The sequence below is a fragment of the Corticium candelabrum genome, chromosome 3 (genome assembly GCF_963422355.1).
Source record: "Corticium candelabrum chromosome 3, ooCorCand1.1, whole genome shotgun sequence".
NCBI lineage: Eukaryota > Metazoa > Porifera > Homoscleromorpha > Homosclerophorida > Plakinidae > Corticium > Corticium candelabrum.
The window spans coordinates 2,126,629-2,144,037 of NC_085087.1; the positions used below are offsets into that span (position 1 = coordinate 2,126,629).

The window sequence follows — 17,409 nt, forward strand, 5'->3', positions numbered from 1 at the left end:
TTGTATATTAGTTTATCATATGAATGTTGATATGCCATTAGTCCTCCCTACAGTAGCGCCTGTTCTGTTGTTAACTATCTCCCAAACTTAACGAAAGTCTACTCGTACAGTGTGTCTAACGAGCATACATACAGAGCATACAAGACATCACACACATACGTTCTGATAATCTCCATCATGTTGTCGGTGAAAAACAATTTAAAGAATCCTACAGCAGTGGTAGGATACTGTTGAGGAGGGTAGAATCCAGCAGACCTTCGTGGTGCAAATTGTGGTAATTGCCGTTGGTAATCATCAACAGGTGGAACATGGCACAAATGCTCGACAGGCAGTGCATCAGTGCGGCGATCAAGACGGGCAGCTGGCTCAGGCTCAGAGTCAGATGAGTCAGACGATGAAGCTGGTGAATGACGTTGTTGAGTTGCTCGACGACGAGCTGGCTGTTGACGATGGGGAAGAGTTGACATTGATGACACAGAAACAGCAGTGACTGAGGAAGAGGGAGCTGAATGGGAAGTAGGGGGTGAATTGGCAGGTAGAGAAGTAGCAGGAAGTGATAAATGAGGATCTGGTGATGAAGGAGAATGATTGTGAGGTGAAGGAGGGCTAATACAAATATAAGATATTAGAATCTGTGTGCATGAGTGCAATGTATTGCATCTGTAATCACAAGGTACAGGTACACAGCCATAGCAACCGCAACACAACAGGTCCGTTGCTATGTGCGTTGCTATGGGCATAACTCAAATTCTTGCCAACTCCTAACATCCAAACTTGGAAAACACTTACTGAAACGTAAAAACTAAACAGCGCATAGCAAAAAACCAAACGAATAGACATCAAACTGTTTTACATACCGATGTCTACCACAACATACGGGTACACAGCCATAGCAACCGAACACTCATGCGTTGCTATGCGCATAACTCAAATTCTTCCCAACGGCTAACGCCCAAACTTGCAAAACAGGTACTAGAAACGTTACTGAACAACGTATCGCAAAAAACGAGATGATTAGACATCAAAACGTTATACTTACAGCGTAGCGTCATCGCTGTCTTCCTCGACGGGTAGCGCTTCTTCGTTGTCCGTCGCATCATCGTCGGACGACGATATCGAAGCCATCGACACATCATCGCCATCGCCAACCTCGTCATCAGTTGTTTGCAGCTGAAAAAAGGAAGCCAAATCGCCAACAGGCAGCGAAGCCCCAACTTGACAAGAGCGCTGCGACATCCGGTCGAGAGAAAATTATGACCAAGCCGCACGCGCCGTTAAAAATTTCCCCGTATGTGTAGACTCGCCTCAAAGGTGTGTCTAACAGTGAAAAATATTTTGATTGGCTACCAACGTTCAGAAAGTCACGTGGCCGGAAACAGGCCATGACGTCAGAGGTGTGCAAACTGCGATATCTAGCGATTACGAGAACGTAGGCTCCTCAAAGTAGGTTCATTCGAAAGATAATTTAATAGCGAATCGTTTAGGCTATAATTTAAAAATATTGACGAAGGCTCCTTTGCAGGAAACCGGAATAGCAAAGCCGGGTACTGACCGGAGGTAGAGACAAGGTACACGCGTTACCGACGTCACTCCACGTGATGACCTACGTACCCGCGACGTAATAACTGGTCAGGAACTATTATACGAAGAACAGTCTCAGCACATATTCCATCTGCTGACTGTAGAACAGAAAGAATAAAGTCAAAAGTATAGTTATTATTATAGAAATTCTATCGACTGTTGTGGAATAATGTTATGTCTTGATGTAGGAGTTGTCTCCATCGTTCTGTCCGAACGAGTTTTCTATCGCTTTACGGAAAGTTTGTCCTTATGCAACGTCTGAATTGTGTGTTATTAAGTGCACTTAAAACGCTATTTCCTTGTGCGCCAAAATATCGTACAGTAGCATAGTACCACCTGTTTTTGCTATTTGTTGTTGTGACTTATCCCTAAACTTAACGAAAGTCTACTCTTACAATGTGTCTAACGGTCCGCGCTATGTTAGGGTACCCTCTTCTTATTCAGAGCATACAGATATAGACCATCGGTAGCAATAGTACGTACCTGAAGTGTCGTTAAATACACTTGAAACGTTATTCTCTTGTGCTCCAAAATCTCATACGGCATGCAAGATCGTTTTTCCGTTTCACATTGCTTCAGATTATGGCAGTCTAGCATAGCTTCAAAACCACTACCGACTAAATGATATTGTAACAGCGGCAACGTCACACTTAAACAATTTGATTAAATTGAACAATTGAAACGTCTGCAAATTTACCTGCCTAGTGTGCGGCGCTGTCGCCATCACCCACATAGGTAGTGTACATCAGGTTCCTCTTCTCCATAGAACGGCACCACATCTTCTTACTACCAAACGTCTCCATGCTGTTGGAGGTAGAACGATAGTTGATTTAACAAGTGTGTTCATGTTGTTCATACCACTTCTTGTATGCACCAGACGTAGGATCCAGTAGCGCGTCGTCATCAGGGGTGGCGTGATGTGGCGGTTGCTGGTTTGTCTTCTGGCTGGTTCCGGTGGCGCTGTTTGCGACTTCCATTGATTGCATGGGTTGATCATCTGCAATGATCTTTCGACCCTTTCTTTGTTGTGGTTGTTTGCTGCGAGTTGTTTTCTTCATTGCTTCTGCCATAGTTTGGATAGTATGTCTATATGATCCCAGTGTGGAGGTGATGTGTTTTATGTGTTTCTTCGACATCATGTTTTCTGTTAGAATGTATAGTCAGAGAGAATATGTTACAAGTAACTTTTGTGGTGTCTTGTTTAACAAAACTTTTCTGGTGTCAACGGAAATAGCCTTCCTCTTCTAATCCAGGCGCAGCGTCTTGGATGAAGAGCAGTGCTGTAGCAGCTGCTCTATGGTAGAGAATGTTAAACACATGATATATCACAATAAGATAACCGGTCGAATTTTCTATTACAGATATCCTGAATAGTATTTATTTTGCAAATAAATAACTCCATGTTTGCCTCGGCGAAGTCTACAGTAGAAAAGTCCACAAGGATATTGTAAGTAATGTCTGCTAGTGACGGCAAGAAGTCTCTAACTGCAAAGTACGTTATAGAAAACTTCTAGCCTTTTCTTACAAACACTACATCACCTACACATTGTTTGGTATATTAGTTTATCATATGAATGTTGATATGCCATCAGTCCTCTCTAAAGTAGCACCTGTTTGCCATTTGTTGTTGTTAACTATCCCCCAAACTTAACGAAATTCTACTCTTACGGTGTGTCTAGCGATCCCCCCTACGTCTTCTTATTCAGAGCATACAGATATAGACCATCAGTAGCAATAGCACGTACCTGAAGTGTAATTAAATACACTTAGAACGCTATTCCAGTAGAAGTTTAGCTTCTAAACCGGCAGTCCTGTTGCAGTTGTTGTTTAGCTTTTCTACCTGCTCCGCTGCTCTTTTAGTCCAGTTGCTTTTACTGGCAGTTTCATCGACTTCGTCCGTACACGACAAAGTTTGGATTTCGGAAGGAAGACTACTAATTATTGCGCTTTCAAACTCGTCACATGCTTTTTTTTATTGGAAACAGGCACAGTGGCGTGTGACCGCACTGTTGAAGATGGACCAACATATCCGCAGTAGACATTTTGATTACTCTGCTTTCTAGAATTCTGATAGTTTCGTCTGTTGGACGACCACAACGCACACTGTCTAACATGGTCGAAAACTGTTGGTCTTTGCATTGTCGCTCATTGATGGTGAGCTCGTCGTATACGACTCTGTCTTCCTAATGTTAACAGACGCTGCACATTCTAATTTGAGAGATATGAGATTTTGCTAACCTTTGAATGGCGAGTTTCAGGCACGGGCGCAGCAACGCATAGACTGCCAATAGGATCGCCATGCAGCTTGTACTTGTTGGAACTAGCGCATTGTTTTAGAATACAGCTGTCCTTTTCAGCGTTTAATCGCTCCTTAACCAACGCAGTGTTACCATTGCTAGTTCTCATCGTGCAACTCCACACTATTATACTGCCCGAGATTATCTGAAACGAGCAGCTTTGATACCGATTTTCTCCGTTGAAGGCGTTCACAGCTGCAGCAAACATGGTCTGGGTCATCAAGTAGCTGTTTCTCGTAATCATTGATCAAGAATGCAGTGGCCACAAGTAGCCGTGACTCGCTGAATGTAGGTTCAGTATTGGTAGCTTCTAAATTCCTCCATTCCCGATCGCATAGCAGACATTCGAAAGTTTCAATTTCGCACATTTGCATAAGGACACAGAAATTGCCACCTCCCAGAAACTGGTCTATCTCCCTAACAGTGACATGGCTTCTAATTGCATTATGTAAATAGTGTAAAATGTTCTCAACTTTGTGTGATCTTGGCTAAAAGTTTTCTGGTGTCTACACTGTAGTATCAAAACATTTCATGGCGCTTCACGTACCTCAGTTGCTGTTATGCGATTTTGCACTTCAACAAGAATATAGCTCAAGCCTCTAATAGCAATCGGCACGAACTGTTTAAAGATACCGCGAGAGTTACGTACTTTTAGAAGACCCGGACATTGTCGTATGTAGGTATCCACGGGTCCGATTATACGGGGTAGTCTGTACAGGCTTCTAATAAACTGGACCCAAAATATATTCGCGTTCTCATGCAAAGGCAAGAGTATACATGACCAGACTCATTACACACCTAAGAAACAATGTCATCTATCTGTAGTGCACGTGACCGCTAATGGTTTCATGTTATATCCGTGTACGGCTTCCGAGCATCCTGTGATCTAGTCTTGCTAGACGTCTTTTGCGGAAATCTTGATGACTACCAGACATAGTCCTTTTGCTTGATGACGAGCACTTGCACGTACCGCCCAGTACGTTCCAGCGCTGTAGCTAGAGACTGAACTGAACGTCTTGCGTTAAACAGAGAACGTTCGTTCTTTCTCCGTACTGACCTTACTGTAAAACATAGGTCTGCATCATTGACATGATCTGAGCAATCAGTATTTTGTCTACAACGGATAACCGATTCAGACATTCTGGTACCGGCCCCGATATTGCTTGGTTTCCTATAGAAGAGAATGTAGGGTCGCCCTTGTTTGTTTCAACGATAACACCTAGACAGCTGACCTTGGAGGCAATCTTTTATCGAATACCACTCCTTAGTACAAACGTCACTTTTCGAGAAATTGCAACGTCGACGTTTGTGATGGAATCGAGCCGAAGTTACTTTTGCCTTCTGCTTGACAGCTTTCGTGTTCCAACTACTCCAAGAAGAGTGCATTTGTACCAACCCCGGCGACGTCATCATCAATAGACAATACTGTGGCTCATGCTTGTAACTCGTCGCGATGTTCATGACTTCATACCGCGTCTTCGTTTGCAATGACGTGCAACTTTACAACTGGTACGCACTACCATTTGTTCATGCGATTCTTTGCCTTGCTAGCGTCATCGTTCTCCAGTCTCACTTGGCGTTCAATACCAGTCTCTAGTGATTGTCACCTTGCTTTTTCGTGAGATGTGTATGCTTTATGTTGGTTACTGTTTTCTATTGCCTTATCAGCTCGTGTATAGTATAGACCTGGTCAGCCTGTGTTTGAAGCTTAGCAGTTTGCATGAGAAACTCGTGCAGCAATCGCTTGAAGCCTACAGCGCGCTTTTCTTCAGTTTCACGAGCCGGCTTATCGGAAACGTGCAACGACGCTTAAGCATGACAGCGTGCTATGGTGCGGTTCAGCGTAAACACCCCACGATTCCACGCGCGCTAGAGGACGCCCTGATAATCGCACGTGCTAACAAACATACTCTTTGTGTTCGACCAAACGAGCTTAACCCAGTTATGCAATTATTTTAATAACGTCCTCCTAACAGAAGTTACATTTTCGCTTCTCTCATTGGCTGCTCAAGGAGGCGAGGTCAATGTCGATTGTTCAGTCTTTGTTTAACCACGCCTTGCAATTATCGCGTGCACACGTGTGCCGTGAGACGGATGTACGTCAATTAGTTGTCACCCACAATGCCAAAGAAGCCAAATAGTCGGAAGGAGAAGGTAAAGCAGTTAGTTGACTGAAGGACGGAAAAAAGCGAAGATTGTTGAGCAGGCAGGTTCACCAATTGGGTGCAGTGAAGCTGCAGCTTCCGTAAGTGCCTCAATCGTGCCTGAAGCAAGCCGTGGCGATCAGGATACCTAGTAGATTTAGAATTAGAGAGCTGCAATCCCTTGCATGAAAGCCAGCTTTAAAAACACTTTAGCGAGTGGATACTTTCTTTGCTGCAAGAGTACCTGCTGTCGCTTGTTGTGTTTGAAATGTGCCGTAGTGAGTTTGGTGTAGGACTGCGACGCGCAAAAGCAGTTACGTCTAACATTATAGGACAAGATGAAAGGACAGTGGTCAGAGTGCCTTCAATTCCAGCACACAGGGTAAGTTTGCGATAAGAGTTGTTTTTGTTCCGAAGTGCGTAGCGGTTCTTGTCTGCACCATAAGCACTTGCCAACGTCAGACCCTAGAAAAAGATGAGGAGTGCAGAAGAAGAGCTGCAGCATGGGCCCGTGCGCATTCACTTAAGAAAGGGCAACCCAATATGACCATGATTTTACGAATTACCTAAATTTTGAGGTGTTACCTAATATGTCACTTTCTTCATCCTTTTCCAGAACAGTTATTCTAAGCACTGCACGGAGATTTTTGTTAAAGTTGGGTTTCTCGGGAGTAGATGTAGGTATTAAGGGAGTGTGTATAGATGGCCACGAGAGAGTAGATGTACTAAAGGAAAGGGAAATATCTTAAGTAGACTGGACGAACTAGAATCTAGTCATTTCTCTCCTCTTCATCCGTCTGATGTGTTGCCAGAACAGTCTGTCCAAGTTAGTTGCCCATCAGCATCCACGATCTCAGTTGTAATATGCCATGATGAATCGATTTTTCAGACAAATGATGACCAGGAGTTTGCTTAGAGTCAGCCTGATCAAGAAACAATTAGACCAAAATCGAGAGATGCTGGCCGCATGATTAGCGACTTTCTTGACCGCTCAGCAGTTAGTTGTTCTCCACCAAATCACCAAATTGCATACGGACAAGCAGCTTAGCTCGAGCAGATGCATCATGATGTAACACTTCCAAGGGAAGATATTTGTTGTGTGTATATTGTAAAATTTCAACCATGTCTTGCTGTTTGTTTTCATCAAGTTCCAGTAACCCAAGACAATGCCTTTGTGATTTCTGCTTTTTCTCTAACATATGGTCATGCCGAATGTGGTCTTGCACTGATTGCTTAAATAAATTAAAAGCTGGCATGTACTCCACTATCACTCTAGCCAACAGCACAGTAAATTCTTCACGCAGAAATTTGTATTCTGTGAGAGATGGAAAGAACTCCACATCTTGACAATCTCATATAGATCTACGAGGACCGTCGTTGCGTAAAGCACAAGGTGGATAAACCCTCATCTGTTGCTACCATATTGAAGCAGTGCAACCAAGGGCGTCACATGGGTCCCAAAAGTGGGGGGGCGCAAATTTGAAGCTGAGATATGTGACGTAATTCATGGCGTCATATATATTAAATTCTTTTTAATATCAACATTACAAAAAGTTTACTAACTATTGTAGAGGAAGACGTCTGTCACAAAGAGCACCAAATTGTGAAACAAGATCATCAATATTACTCTCCAGTTCCTTAGCAATGTCGCATTCGAAGCACATCAGAGCAAGGGACCGGAGGCGCTCGTCAGCCATCCTAGTTCGCAGCCATGATTTTAGTCGCCTTAGAGCAGAAAACGACCGCTCTGCAGTTGAAGATGTAGCAGGAATGCAGAGAAACAACTTGAACAGTTTGAAGACTTGGGGAAACAATTCTGTGCAACGGAGAGAAACAAACTGACGAGCAAGAGCACCTATGTTGCCGGTCTCCACAACGTCTTTAGAAAAGTGCAGTTTAGAATAATTGTAAAATACTCTTATTTCAGACGTGAACTGAGTGTTGTCAAAGTCACCTGTGTAAAAGTGTAATATCTCACTCACAAGCGACTGATCTGGCGCCGATAACGAGACTGACTCGGACAACAACTTCTCAATTCCACAGAACACACGGTAATCTTTGCTACAAAAGCGTCGAGTTAGGTCTGATACCATGATATCCAATAATTCATAATATGCTTGTCGATAACGTTCTTTTGGTGACAGTGGCTGATATTGGGTCGTGCTTCGTTCGTCAATTCGGTGAGAAGGTCGACGAGCTCGAAGGAGAGCTGGTGGAGTCAGGTTTTTTGCTTTACTCTCTTTCTCCGATGACTGCCAGAAATTCTCAAAACTTTCATTTGTTCTGAAACTTTGTAGAGTAGCAATGACGCTATCAGCTGATCTTTTTGCTGCCTGAAGATCTACGTTCTCTCCCTGCAGGTACTGGGATAGATGAGAGATTAATCCTAGTAGAGTGTCTAGAACGGACACATAGAAGAGAAAATTGAATGAAGATACAACAGTCAGTAAACAGTGAGCTTCACTTCCGATCGCAGCATCGTCAGAGAGTTCGTCCAGAGCAATCAGAATTGATGCAAACTGTTGCCTAACAGTATGGACTGCTGCGTGCCTGGAACCCCACCTAGTATGACATGGTCGTTGGAGTACTGCTTGCGGGCCCTTTCCTTCGTTCTGTCTTCGTTGCACATCTTGAAACTTTTCATGTCTCTTGGCTGATCCTTCAAGTAAATTATAGAGACTGGAAACAGCACCTAGAACGTTTCGCACATCTGTAACGTTCTCGCAGCTGTTTTGAAGACTGAGGTTCAATCTGTGGGCATGGCAATGCACATATCCAGCTTTCTTCTCGACCTCCTGAAGCCTGGTAGCTAAACCTGAGTGCTTCCCGCACATGCTTGACGCTCCATCATAACACTGTGCCCGTACCATAGACATTGATAGGCCCGTCTCAAGCAAAACTTGCGTCAGTTGCTGAAACAGACTTTCTCCGTCAGTACCTTTTAAAGGCCAAAATCCAAGAAACCTCTCCTCTACATTCAGGCTGTCTGTTACAAACCTTACATTGACAGACATTTGTTCTACCCTTGATATGTCTTGTGACTCGTCACATATTAGTCCAAAGAAGCCGCAGTGTTTGACAGCTGTCGTAATTCTCTTCTGAATGTTAGATGCAATGAGTTTCAACATGTCGTTTTGGCTTTTGGGGCTTACGTAGTGAAAGTTTCCTTCCAAATGGCGTTTTAAGTCAGGGCAGTACCGTGACAGATATTCAAGAAATTCCAGCAGATTTCCTCTGTTGTGAGAATCTTTAGATTCATCGTGGCCTCTCAATGGGATGTTTTGTCTTCCCATTAAAAAAATTACTTCAAAAATTTTACGTAAATTGCGTCTGTTCAGCTCTACTTGTGTCTGGTAGGCTGTACTCAACTGTTGCATAACACCAGTGGCGTAGCCATGCCCTTAGGGACTGACCGGGCATTGCCCATATCCATCAATTTCACAAACCAATCGAACAAAACCTAATCATGTACTCATAATTAGCTCAGTTAGAATACAAGCTGTTCTATAGAGCACTAAAATTTTGTGCTTTTGCTAACTAGACTTAATCTTCGGCATCTTCCAAATTCTAAACTTGCAAATTTCGTAACTACCCTCTCTAAGTCTAACGTTTCAACTACATCTTTCTCTATGGTCAAAATCGCTAGACTGTTCATTCGGCTTTGCAGCATCGATTGTCTCGTGTAAGTCTTCAGCCTCTTCAAACTAGAGAAAGTTCTCTCACATGAGGCAGATGTCACCCCAACAGTCAACGCTATCTGCAAGGCAGATATAAGATGCGGAAAAGCTGCTTTGACCGGCGTAAGAACTCTAATGACGTCGGCGATAGACTTCATTTCACACATAGATGCATTAAGAAATTTTCTTGCCTGATGAGTTTCATAACCAATTTCCTCACGGTTTATGTCGTAATGTACCACTAAGGCATTAATGGCGTCTGCTTGAAGGAAGTTTCGGGACTGTGGACTACAAGCCTGAATTGACTTCATAAGGGATCGTCCATCGTTGCTGAATCTTGATTCCAGTTCCTGCAGCATTTGGTCTATCACCGGTAAGAAAAGCTTTCGTCGTAAATGAATTTTCGTTCTTGCCACGTCATCCAGGGGATCTTGATCGTTGGTGAAATAATCAGTTAATCGCTGCCCAGTAGTCTCTGTTAAAACGCAATCAGTAATTTCCTTTTGTTTCCGAGTGCGACGACCGGTAACAAGTCCAGGATCACCACGACTGCGTGATCCATCAGAAACATCCATATTAACGCTGCAGGTTTGTGCCAAGTGAAGAATTTGCTGCCATGTATCGTCCCACCCGGATTCCCTGGTCTCCACCAATTGCTCTATCACAGTCTCTAACAAATCAACGGCTCCAGACAGATCTAAATCTTCAGCTTGCAACTGATCGGACAGATTTTTTGTAATAGTCAGCAGCTTTTCGAAAATAACCAAGTTTGAGGTAAACTCTAACGATTTCACTCGTGACAATAGACCTGCAGCTAAAATGGCTCTTTCGCTGTTGCTAGCATTTGTCAAAGAGGATAAGGCATCGACTACTGCTGTAAAGGATTTAAGCATTGCTCGTATAGAGTCTATTCGACAGGTCCATCGTGTGTCTGAAAGTCTCTTCAGCGTGACGCTCTCACAACGTTGCGGATAGTGACGTTTTTGAGCTTCTAAGAAAATTGGGTGAACAGCAGAAGATGAAACAAAGACGTACAGCCTCTGAAGGACGTCAAAGAACACACTCGCCGAGGAGACGGACTTTACAGAATCAACGACAACAAGGTTCAGCCTATGTGCGTAGCAATGCGTGTAGACGGCTTTCGGAGCAATGTCTCTGATTCTCTTCTGAACGCCGGTGTGCTTTCCGCTCATGACACTAGCACCATCGTAGGTTTGAGCAATGCAGTTCTGCAAGGTAAGTTTGTTCCTTGTCAACACTTGACAGATCTCCTCTGCTATCCCGTCTGCTGCAAGGTTGCCAAGAGGTGTGAAAGATATAAACCGCTCATGAACAGTCCCGTCTAGAACATAGCGCAGAACAACTGCAAGCTGTTCATTCTTTGCTACATCTTTACTTTCGTCGCAAATAAGACAAAAATAGCCACTCCTTTGTACTTCACTGCATATTTTCTCTCGTACCATATCAGCCATCAACTGGATCAAAGCGTTTTGAATCTCTGGAGACTTATAACTTACGTTACCGGGGAGCGTTTCAATTCGTTTGAACAATTCGTGATCATGCCTTGCAAGAAGCTCAAATACAGCCAAAAAATTGCCTGGATTCGATGACTCCTCCGATTCATCGTGCCCACGAAGTGCAAGATTCTGTTTAGCACACAAGAGGATAACCTCCGCCAGACATTTTAAATAGTGTCTGTTAGAAAGAACAACGCGTTCATCTTCTTCTGCAAAGAGGTCTTCAACTCGTCGACGCTGGCTGTTACAGTCATCCAGTCGCCGCTCATGCCATTCTGCCATAGCATTCCTGTGATGTGCCGAACTGGCATGGATCAGAAATGTTCCTTTATTACCAGTACCATGCTTCCAGTCGCCGAAACCTATACTGGTAAACGCTGTGTCGGCACGGCCGCTTGCACTGCCAAGGCAGTAATGACGACAGGCAAAGCAGTAGGCTCGGTCAAATTTTATCGAGTATTCCAACCATGGATATGTTGTGTACCAGGTGGCAACAAACGATCTTCTACATGAGTGTTTTCCCTTTCCAAAATTTTTAGAAGGAAACTGACAGACCGGTTGGGAAGGGCCGCTCTGAAACCTCGTGGAAATGTCCAACTCTGTAGAGAACACAACATAAATCAATCATGAATGCCTGGAAAGAATATGTACATATGTACTTGATATGATCTCCAAAGATGTTGAACACACAGTACTCCTAGCATTACCAGGCTCGGTATTTGCCATGTCTTCTCCAGAACCAGAATCATCCGGGGCTTCGTAGGCAGACTCAGCGCTTTCAGGTATGGCTTGCTGAATTTTGTTAGGCATATCGTCTGAATCGCCCGTTTTGTCACCGTTTTCAATTCTAATTAACCACAAACATTTTCTACAAGTACACCAAATCATTACACTGGTATCTACGAGAAATGATACCTTTTGGGTCCCCAAAAGTCATTCAGAGTCACAGTATGTCGCTTTCGCTTTCTACGCTTAGCGTTAGACTCTGACGCATCCATCTTCTCCTGCATTGAGCGAATTCAACGAATCAGACGCTGAGAATTGATATTAGTCGGCATCCGGGACAGTTCCGTGGGCGGGACTCCTCTATCACGGTGTTCCCGACTGTTTATAGAAATGCGTTGAACTTGAATTTATGTCACCTAAAATACGCGGGCAAAGCAAAAAGTTGCCCGGGCATATGCCCGGTAAAATAGATGCCTGGCTACGCCACTGATAACACTTCCTCTGGTTGCATCCTGCTGTTGGCTATTCTTCCACACTCCAACATTTGAAATATGACTCAAAGATTCCTCGTGACGCCTCATGTCAGCTACTGCTGACTTCCACTTCCTGAAACCTCTACTCACGAACGCTTGGTCTGGACAACCTTGTTTATCCAGGTTATGCTTTACTGTCAGCCGACAAGGAAAGCAGAACGCGGAATCCGCTGCAGGGCTGTACTCAAGCCAGCAAAATTGTGTGTACCAGTGTGGTTGAAAGGACCTATTACAAGTGCCAGATTTCGTCTGAGGAAATTTCCCATGCGGCAGTTCTTTTGCACAAGCTTGATACGGGCCATTGGTCACAGAACAAGCAGTTGGACCTCGGCAAGGATCAAACGCATGACACACAGAATCTTTCGGGCCAGATTCACTAGCAGTAGTACTAGTAGAGACAGTCACAGTCACGATAGAACTAGCTGTATCGTCGAACCTTGACGTACAAAAAGATGACAAAGACTTGGAGTGAGACGACTCTGGCTGCAGGGAAGTTCTTGATCTAAAAAATTGGCGTGTTACTTTTCCATTTCAACAATCCGCGATACGTTGTTAGTGGACCTTAGAAAGGTGGTAAGGAGTTTCTGTCCTTTCCGCTTTGTGTTCTTGTCGCTGCTGAGGCTGACAGAGCTGCTGCTGTGACAGCTGTCTCCCGCTGACATTTTCCGTATCCGGGTGCTTTAGCCTCGATTTCCAGGCAGTCCTTCATAGCAGTACTACATCTATGCTGAATCAGCTAATTTAGCTAAAGACAAGCTACACTTCTGTTTAATTAACGTTGAAAATAGAATTGACTCAAAATATAGCAAGCCACGCCCTAAAAAAGTGGGGGGGCTAGCGCCCTCTCTAGCCCCTAAGACGTGACGCCCTTGGTGCAACGACTTATTACGGCGGACCAGTGTCATGTGCTTTGCTTTGATTTCCAGATCAACGTTGTCACCAGTGATTTGAAACAGATATCTACTGTGCACGTTATGCTGAGCAGTCTCTACCGAATATAATTCTGGAATTTGTCTAGAGATTGCATGATCGGACATTGTCAGATTGTCACCACTGCTGTCTTGAAAATCTGTCTCTTGTTCAAGACTGCATTCCTTTTATGCCCCTTTTCCAGCATAAAAGAGAAGCATCAAAGTGAGAGGCCATCTGACAGAGCTTAGCAAGTGTTCTCTTATGTGACATAGTAATCCCAAGTCGGTTGAGTCTTGTGTAATCTGTCTTCTTGGCCCCAGAATTATGCAACACAACACTAACAATGTAAGGCAATGCTGACGTACTCTGGTTTGTGGTCTTGAGCAAACAAGCTGCAGCCATAGCAAGACGACCAGCAACTGTCCCAGACAAAGACTGTGATGACACGGAAGCTCTTAGCATTTTCCAAGCTGTAGGAGCCTTTTCAGACAACACCTGTTGTAATTTCTTCTTAATAATTCCCGGCCGGCCCCAAATTTAATGTCCATGTTATTCTACGGTAGGGGCGCTTCTACACATATCCGGTTCCTGACTGTATTTCACTCAACACAGCAATACAGAGAACCGCCCAAAACTGAAGTCGCGTTAATTCTAAAAGGGGTCTTTTACTTTCTAAAGGGGTTGCTACTGTCGTCAGGTAGCTGCTATCATCATCCAGTGCTACTTGAAGACAACCTGATGCTGCATCAAAGGCTGCTGAAATTTTGACTTTGACAGATTATGCTCTCATTCTATGGCTATATTTAGTGCGAGTGGTACATACGGATACGCCATTTGTCGGTTCTTGCTGTGACTAGAACTATGAAACTGGCCTATTTTGTGGGTTTCGTAACTGGGGCTAATATGCTATTCTGCACCATTTGGTTAACTGATGTTGAAGTTAGTGTCTGTACGTACTTGTAGGGAACTCTGCGAGCTATGTGAATTACTGACGGTGTATCTTTGTGCAGGTTTGTGCATGTGATATGTTCCTGGCAGTTGTCGTAGCTTTTCAATCACGCTGGCACATTAGTTGACCAATCAGTTTTCGTCTGTCATTTCTTCTGCTACGTCTGCTTGACGAATCTGTTCTATCTCTCTTGAGCCAGAAGTCGTATTAGATTTACCACTTCTTGTGGGACTTCTATGAATTCCATTTACGAGTCGACTTATTCCTCTGTACTTTGCCCTTAGTTTATTAGTCTTACCACGTACGTGTCGGTGTCAGGTGAGTTCTACTATAGGCTGATAACCGGATGATGTTTGGTTCTGGAGGTTTCTTGTACAGAGTTTGTTATGTTATGTGGTATGATATTGCAGGTTATGTGGTGTGATATTGCAGGTTGCCCCTTGTGTCAACCTTTGCTTGCAATTCATGATCCATGATTTCATGGCTTATGGGCCACGTGTTGTTCTTGGGAGACTTCCATGGGCGTTGTGTATAGTGTACGCAAAGTGATATTTTTTTGTTTAATGAGTTGCAGTAGCCTTCGATGTTTGCGATATGATAGGCACAGTTTCTACAATGCGTAGCAGATGAGGCACTATGTCCCCAGTACTTCACCGAGGATTTAGCAAAGAAGTATTTTTTGGTTTCAGCTTTAATTCTCCCTTTCGCAGTGTCTGGAGTAGTTTTGTCAATTTCTCGATGTGTTCTTCAAATGTAGAGGAAAACACAATGATATCATCAAGATAAATAAGGCAGTGTTCCCACAAACCGGCAAGTTCATATTCCGTTAATCGTTGGAAAGTTGATGCATTACAAAGTAATTTCAAAATGGCCTTGCTGGGTTCGTGAAGGCAGTCTTCTCCTTGTCCCCTTCACGGACTTCTACCTTCCAATAGCCAGTTGCCAAATCCAATGTTGAAAAGTATATTGCTCCGCCCAAGTAATCCAAGGTCTTATTCACTCTTGGAAGTGGGAATGCATCCTTCGTGATAATTGCATTCAGGCCTCTGTAGTTAACACAAAAGCGATGACTTCAATCTTTCTTTTTGACTAGTACTATCTGTGATGACCAAGGATTAGCTTCATCATAACAGCTTCCTGCAACACAAACAATGGATCTCTTGATTGACATTGCAATACCCCAGTACACATACAAGTGTTGAAACAGGAAGTCTAGTCGGCGGTGGTGGCCGTCTCTTCCTCCGTTTCATGATCCTTTCATCGTTCCAGGACATAAACGGGTGCATCTGCAGAGATGTAGAATAACCTGTTTCATGTACTTACCATGCCGATAGCAAATTTGTGATAAGAACCAGTCTAGCGTAAGCAGAAGACAGCGAATTTTTGCAATAGCAATGCTCCTAGCGCCTCGTGCAGTTGCGTTCCCGCTCAAAGTTGATTTCAACCAAAGTATGTTCGTTTGTGGTAAAAATGGAACAACAGGTCTATGCCTCATTGTGATGAATGCATGTGCTGCATTTGAGATACTTAGGGTATCTATAGCCTAAATCTCTCTGAAATGTATTTGTGGTAGCCAACATTTGTCTAAATCTGATACTAACTTATATTACATTTAGGGTAGATTAAATACATTGAAGAAGAGACAGCACGTATACTGAGTATATGATATTCTTACTTTTGCAAATTCTCGAGGAATGGGGTAACGGGAATTGTGCATACGGACGTGGCTGGCCCAGGATTGTTGGCCCTTGCACACGAACTTGCACTGGATGCACGTACAACCCCGTTTCCTTTTAGCTTTCACCTGGTTCCGGAAAACCCTGACAGCGTAGGCTTCTGGCTTGTTCTATGTGAAATTTGGTTTAGTAAATTTCAATTTTACTCACTTCAACTGCATGTACCAGCAGGGTGTGGTGGAGCTTCATCATAACATCATAAAGCTAGTCTGGGGCTCTATAATCTTTTGCACTGTCCCTCATAATGCGTTCGCAAAAGACTTAAGTACACAAAACATCAAACTAAATAAGTAAGCATCAATAAGTTATAATACAGTTACTTTATATTTCTCATTATCCGCATCCTGTGTGACTCTTCAATAGAACAAGTGATGATTGAAGATATTAAGCATTTACATTCCTTGGTTGTTGCTTTAAGGATTTGAAGAAAATGGTCCAGTCCATGATGATCAATGATACCCCTTGAACCAATAGAGATGTTTATTTGCTGGCAATTGTAACTTGATCTTATCTCTTCGACCAGTTCAGAGTATCTATCACACTTGCGTTGGTTTGCTGCCTGAAAGTTTGTTTCATAGCACACCGTCAGTTCAATTGCATAGACTCTGTTGGTTCTTTCATTCCAAATAATAATATCAGGTCTTAACCTCGAATTAATAATGTGTGAAGGGAAGGGCACATCACTACATTCGAGGTCAGCATAGATAATATTTTCTTTGGGCAATTTCAACCTTGCCATATTGTACAATATGCTCAGAATAGAGTCATGACGATGAGTAATATAGACCTTTATTCAAAAGAACTGTACAGTTGTTTAAGACGTGTAGCAAAGTCTGTCGTTGGGAACATAAAGGACATTTGTCACAATCTCTCTTTCTCCACAGCAAAAGATTTGCATTTGTTGGCAGAGTTTCAGAAACTGCATTCAGAGCGAAAGAAAACTGTTCAGAAGGTAGCTTGTACATAACAGCTGACCATATGTCCGGTGATGTGTCAGTCAAACGACTTGTAAAGCCTTGTACCTTCCTGCTCTGTATCTTCTCAAGGAGTTGATGTTGAAATTCGGAATTGAGTTGTTTCTTAGTTTGATCACTGATGACTACAGAAGATGAGCTCGGATCATTGCACAAAGCTTTTAGACCAGCACGGAAAGAAGAAAAACGTTCTGGATGACTTTGATCAGATGCTGCTTTTGTTGCCATGTATCGTATGCAGCTGTCCTGAGATGTTAAAAAACGAGCTGATTTGGAAGATTGTAAGACAAGGGAGCGACTGGAGGGACATGGAAGACCAAGATCACCTTGACTCTTCTCAAGGAACAAACGAGCAGTACAAGC

At 43.4% G+C, this 17,409-nt stretch overlaps 2 protein-coding genes across 2 annotated transcripts; both read right to left on the minus strand.

The window, feature by feature from the left end:
* Nucleotides 1-7,479: 7,479 nt before the first annotated feature.
* Nucleotides 7,480-9,390, minus strand: LOC134176976 (zinc finger MYM-type protein 1-like). Its single transcript, XM_062643677.1, has one exon. It carries the CDS (start codon nt 9,313-9,315, stop codon nt 7,585-7,587), a length of 1,731 nt encoding a protein of 576 aa, XP_062499661.1. The 5' UTR covers nt 9,316-9,390; the 3' UTR covers nt 7,480-7,584.
* An 81-nt stretch (nt 9,391-9,471) lies between these two features.
* LOC134177096 (zinc finger MYM-type protein 1-like) lies at nt 9,472-12,424 on the minus strand. The gene is made up of 3 exons (XM_062643814.1): nt 12,132-12,424; nt 11,876-12,063; nt 9,472-11,815 (listed from the first exon to the last, which is right to left on the minus strand). The coding sequence occupies exons 1-3, from the start codon at nt 12,224-12,226 to the stop codon at nt 9,537-9,539; spliced, it is 2,562 nt and encodes an 853-aa protein (XP_062499798.1). The 5' UTR covers nt 12,227-12,424; the 3' UTR covers nt 9,472-9,536.
* Nucleotides 12,425-17,409: the final 4,985 nt, after the last annotated feature.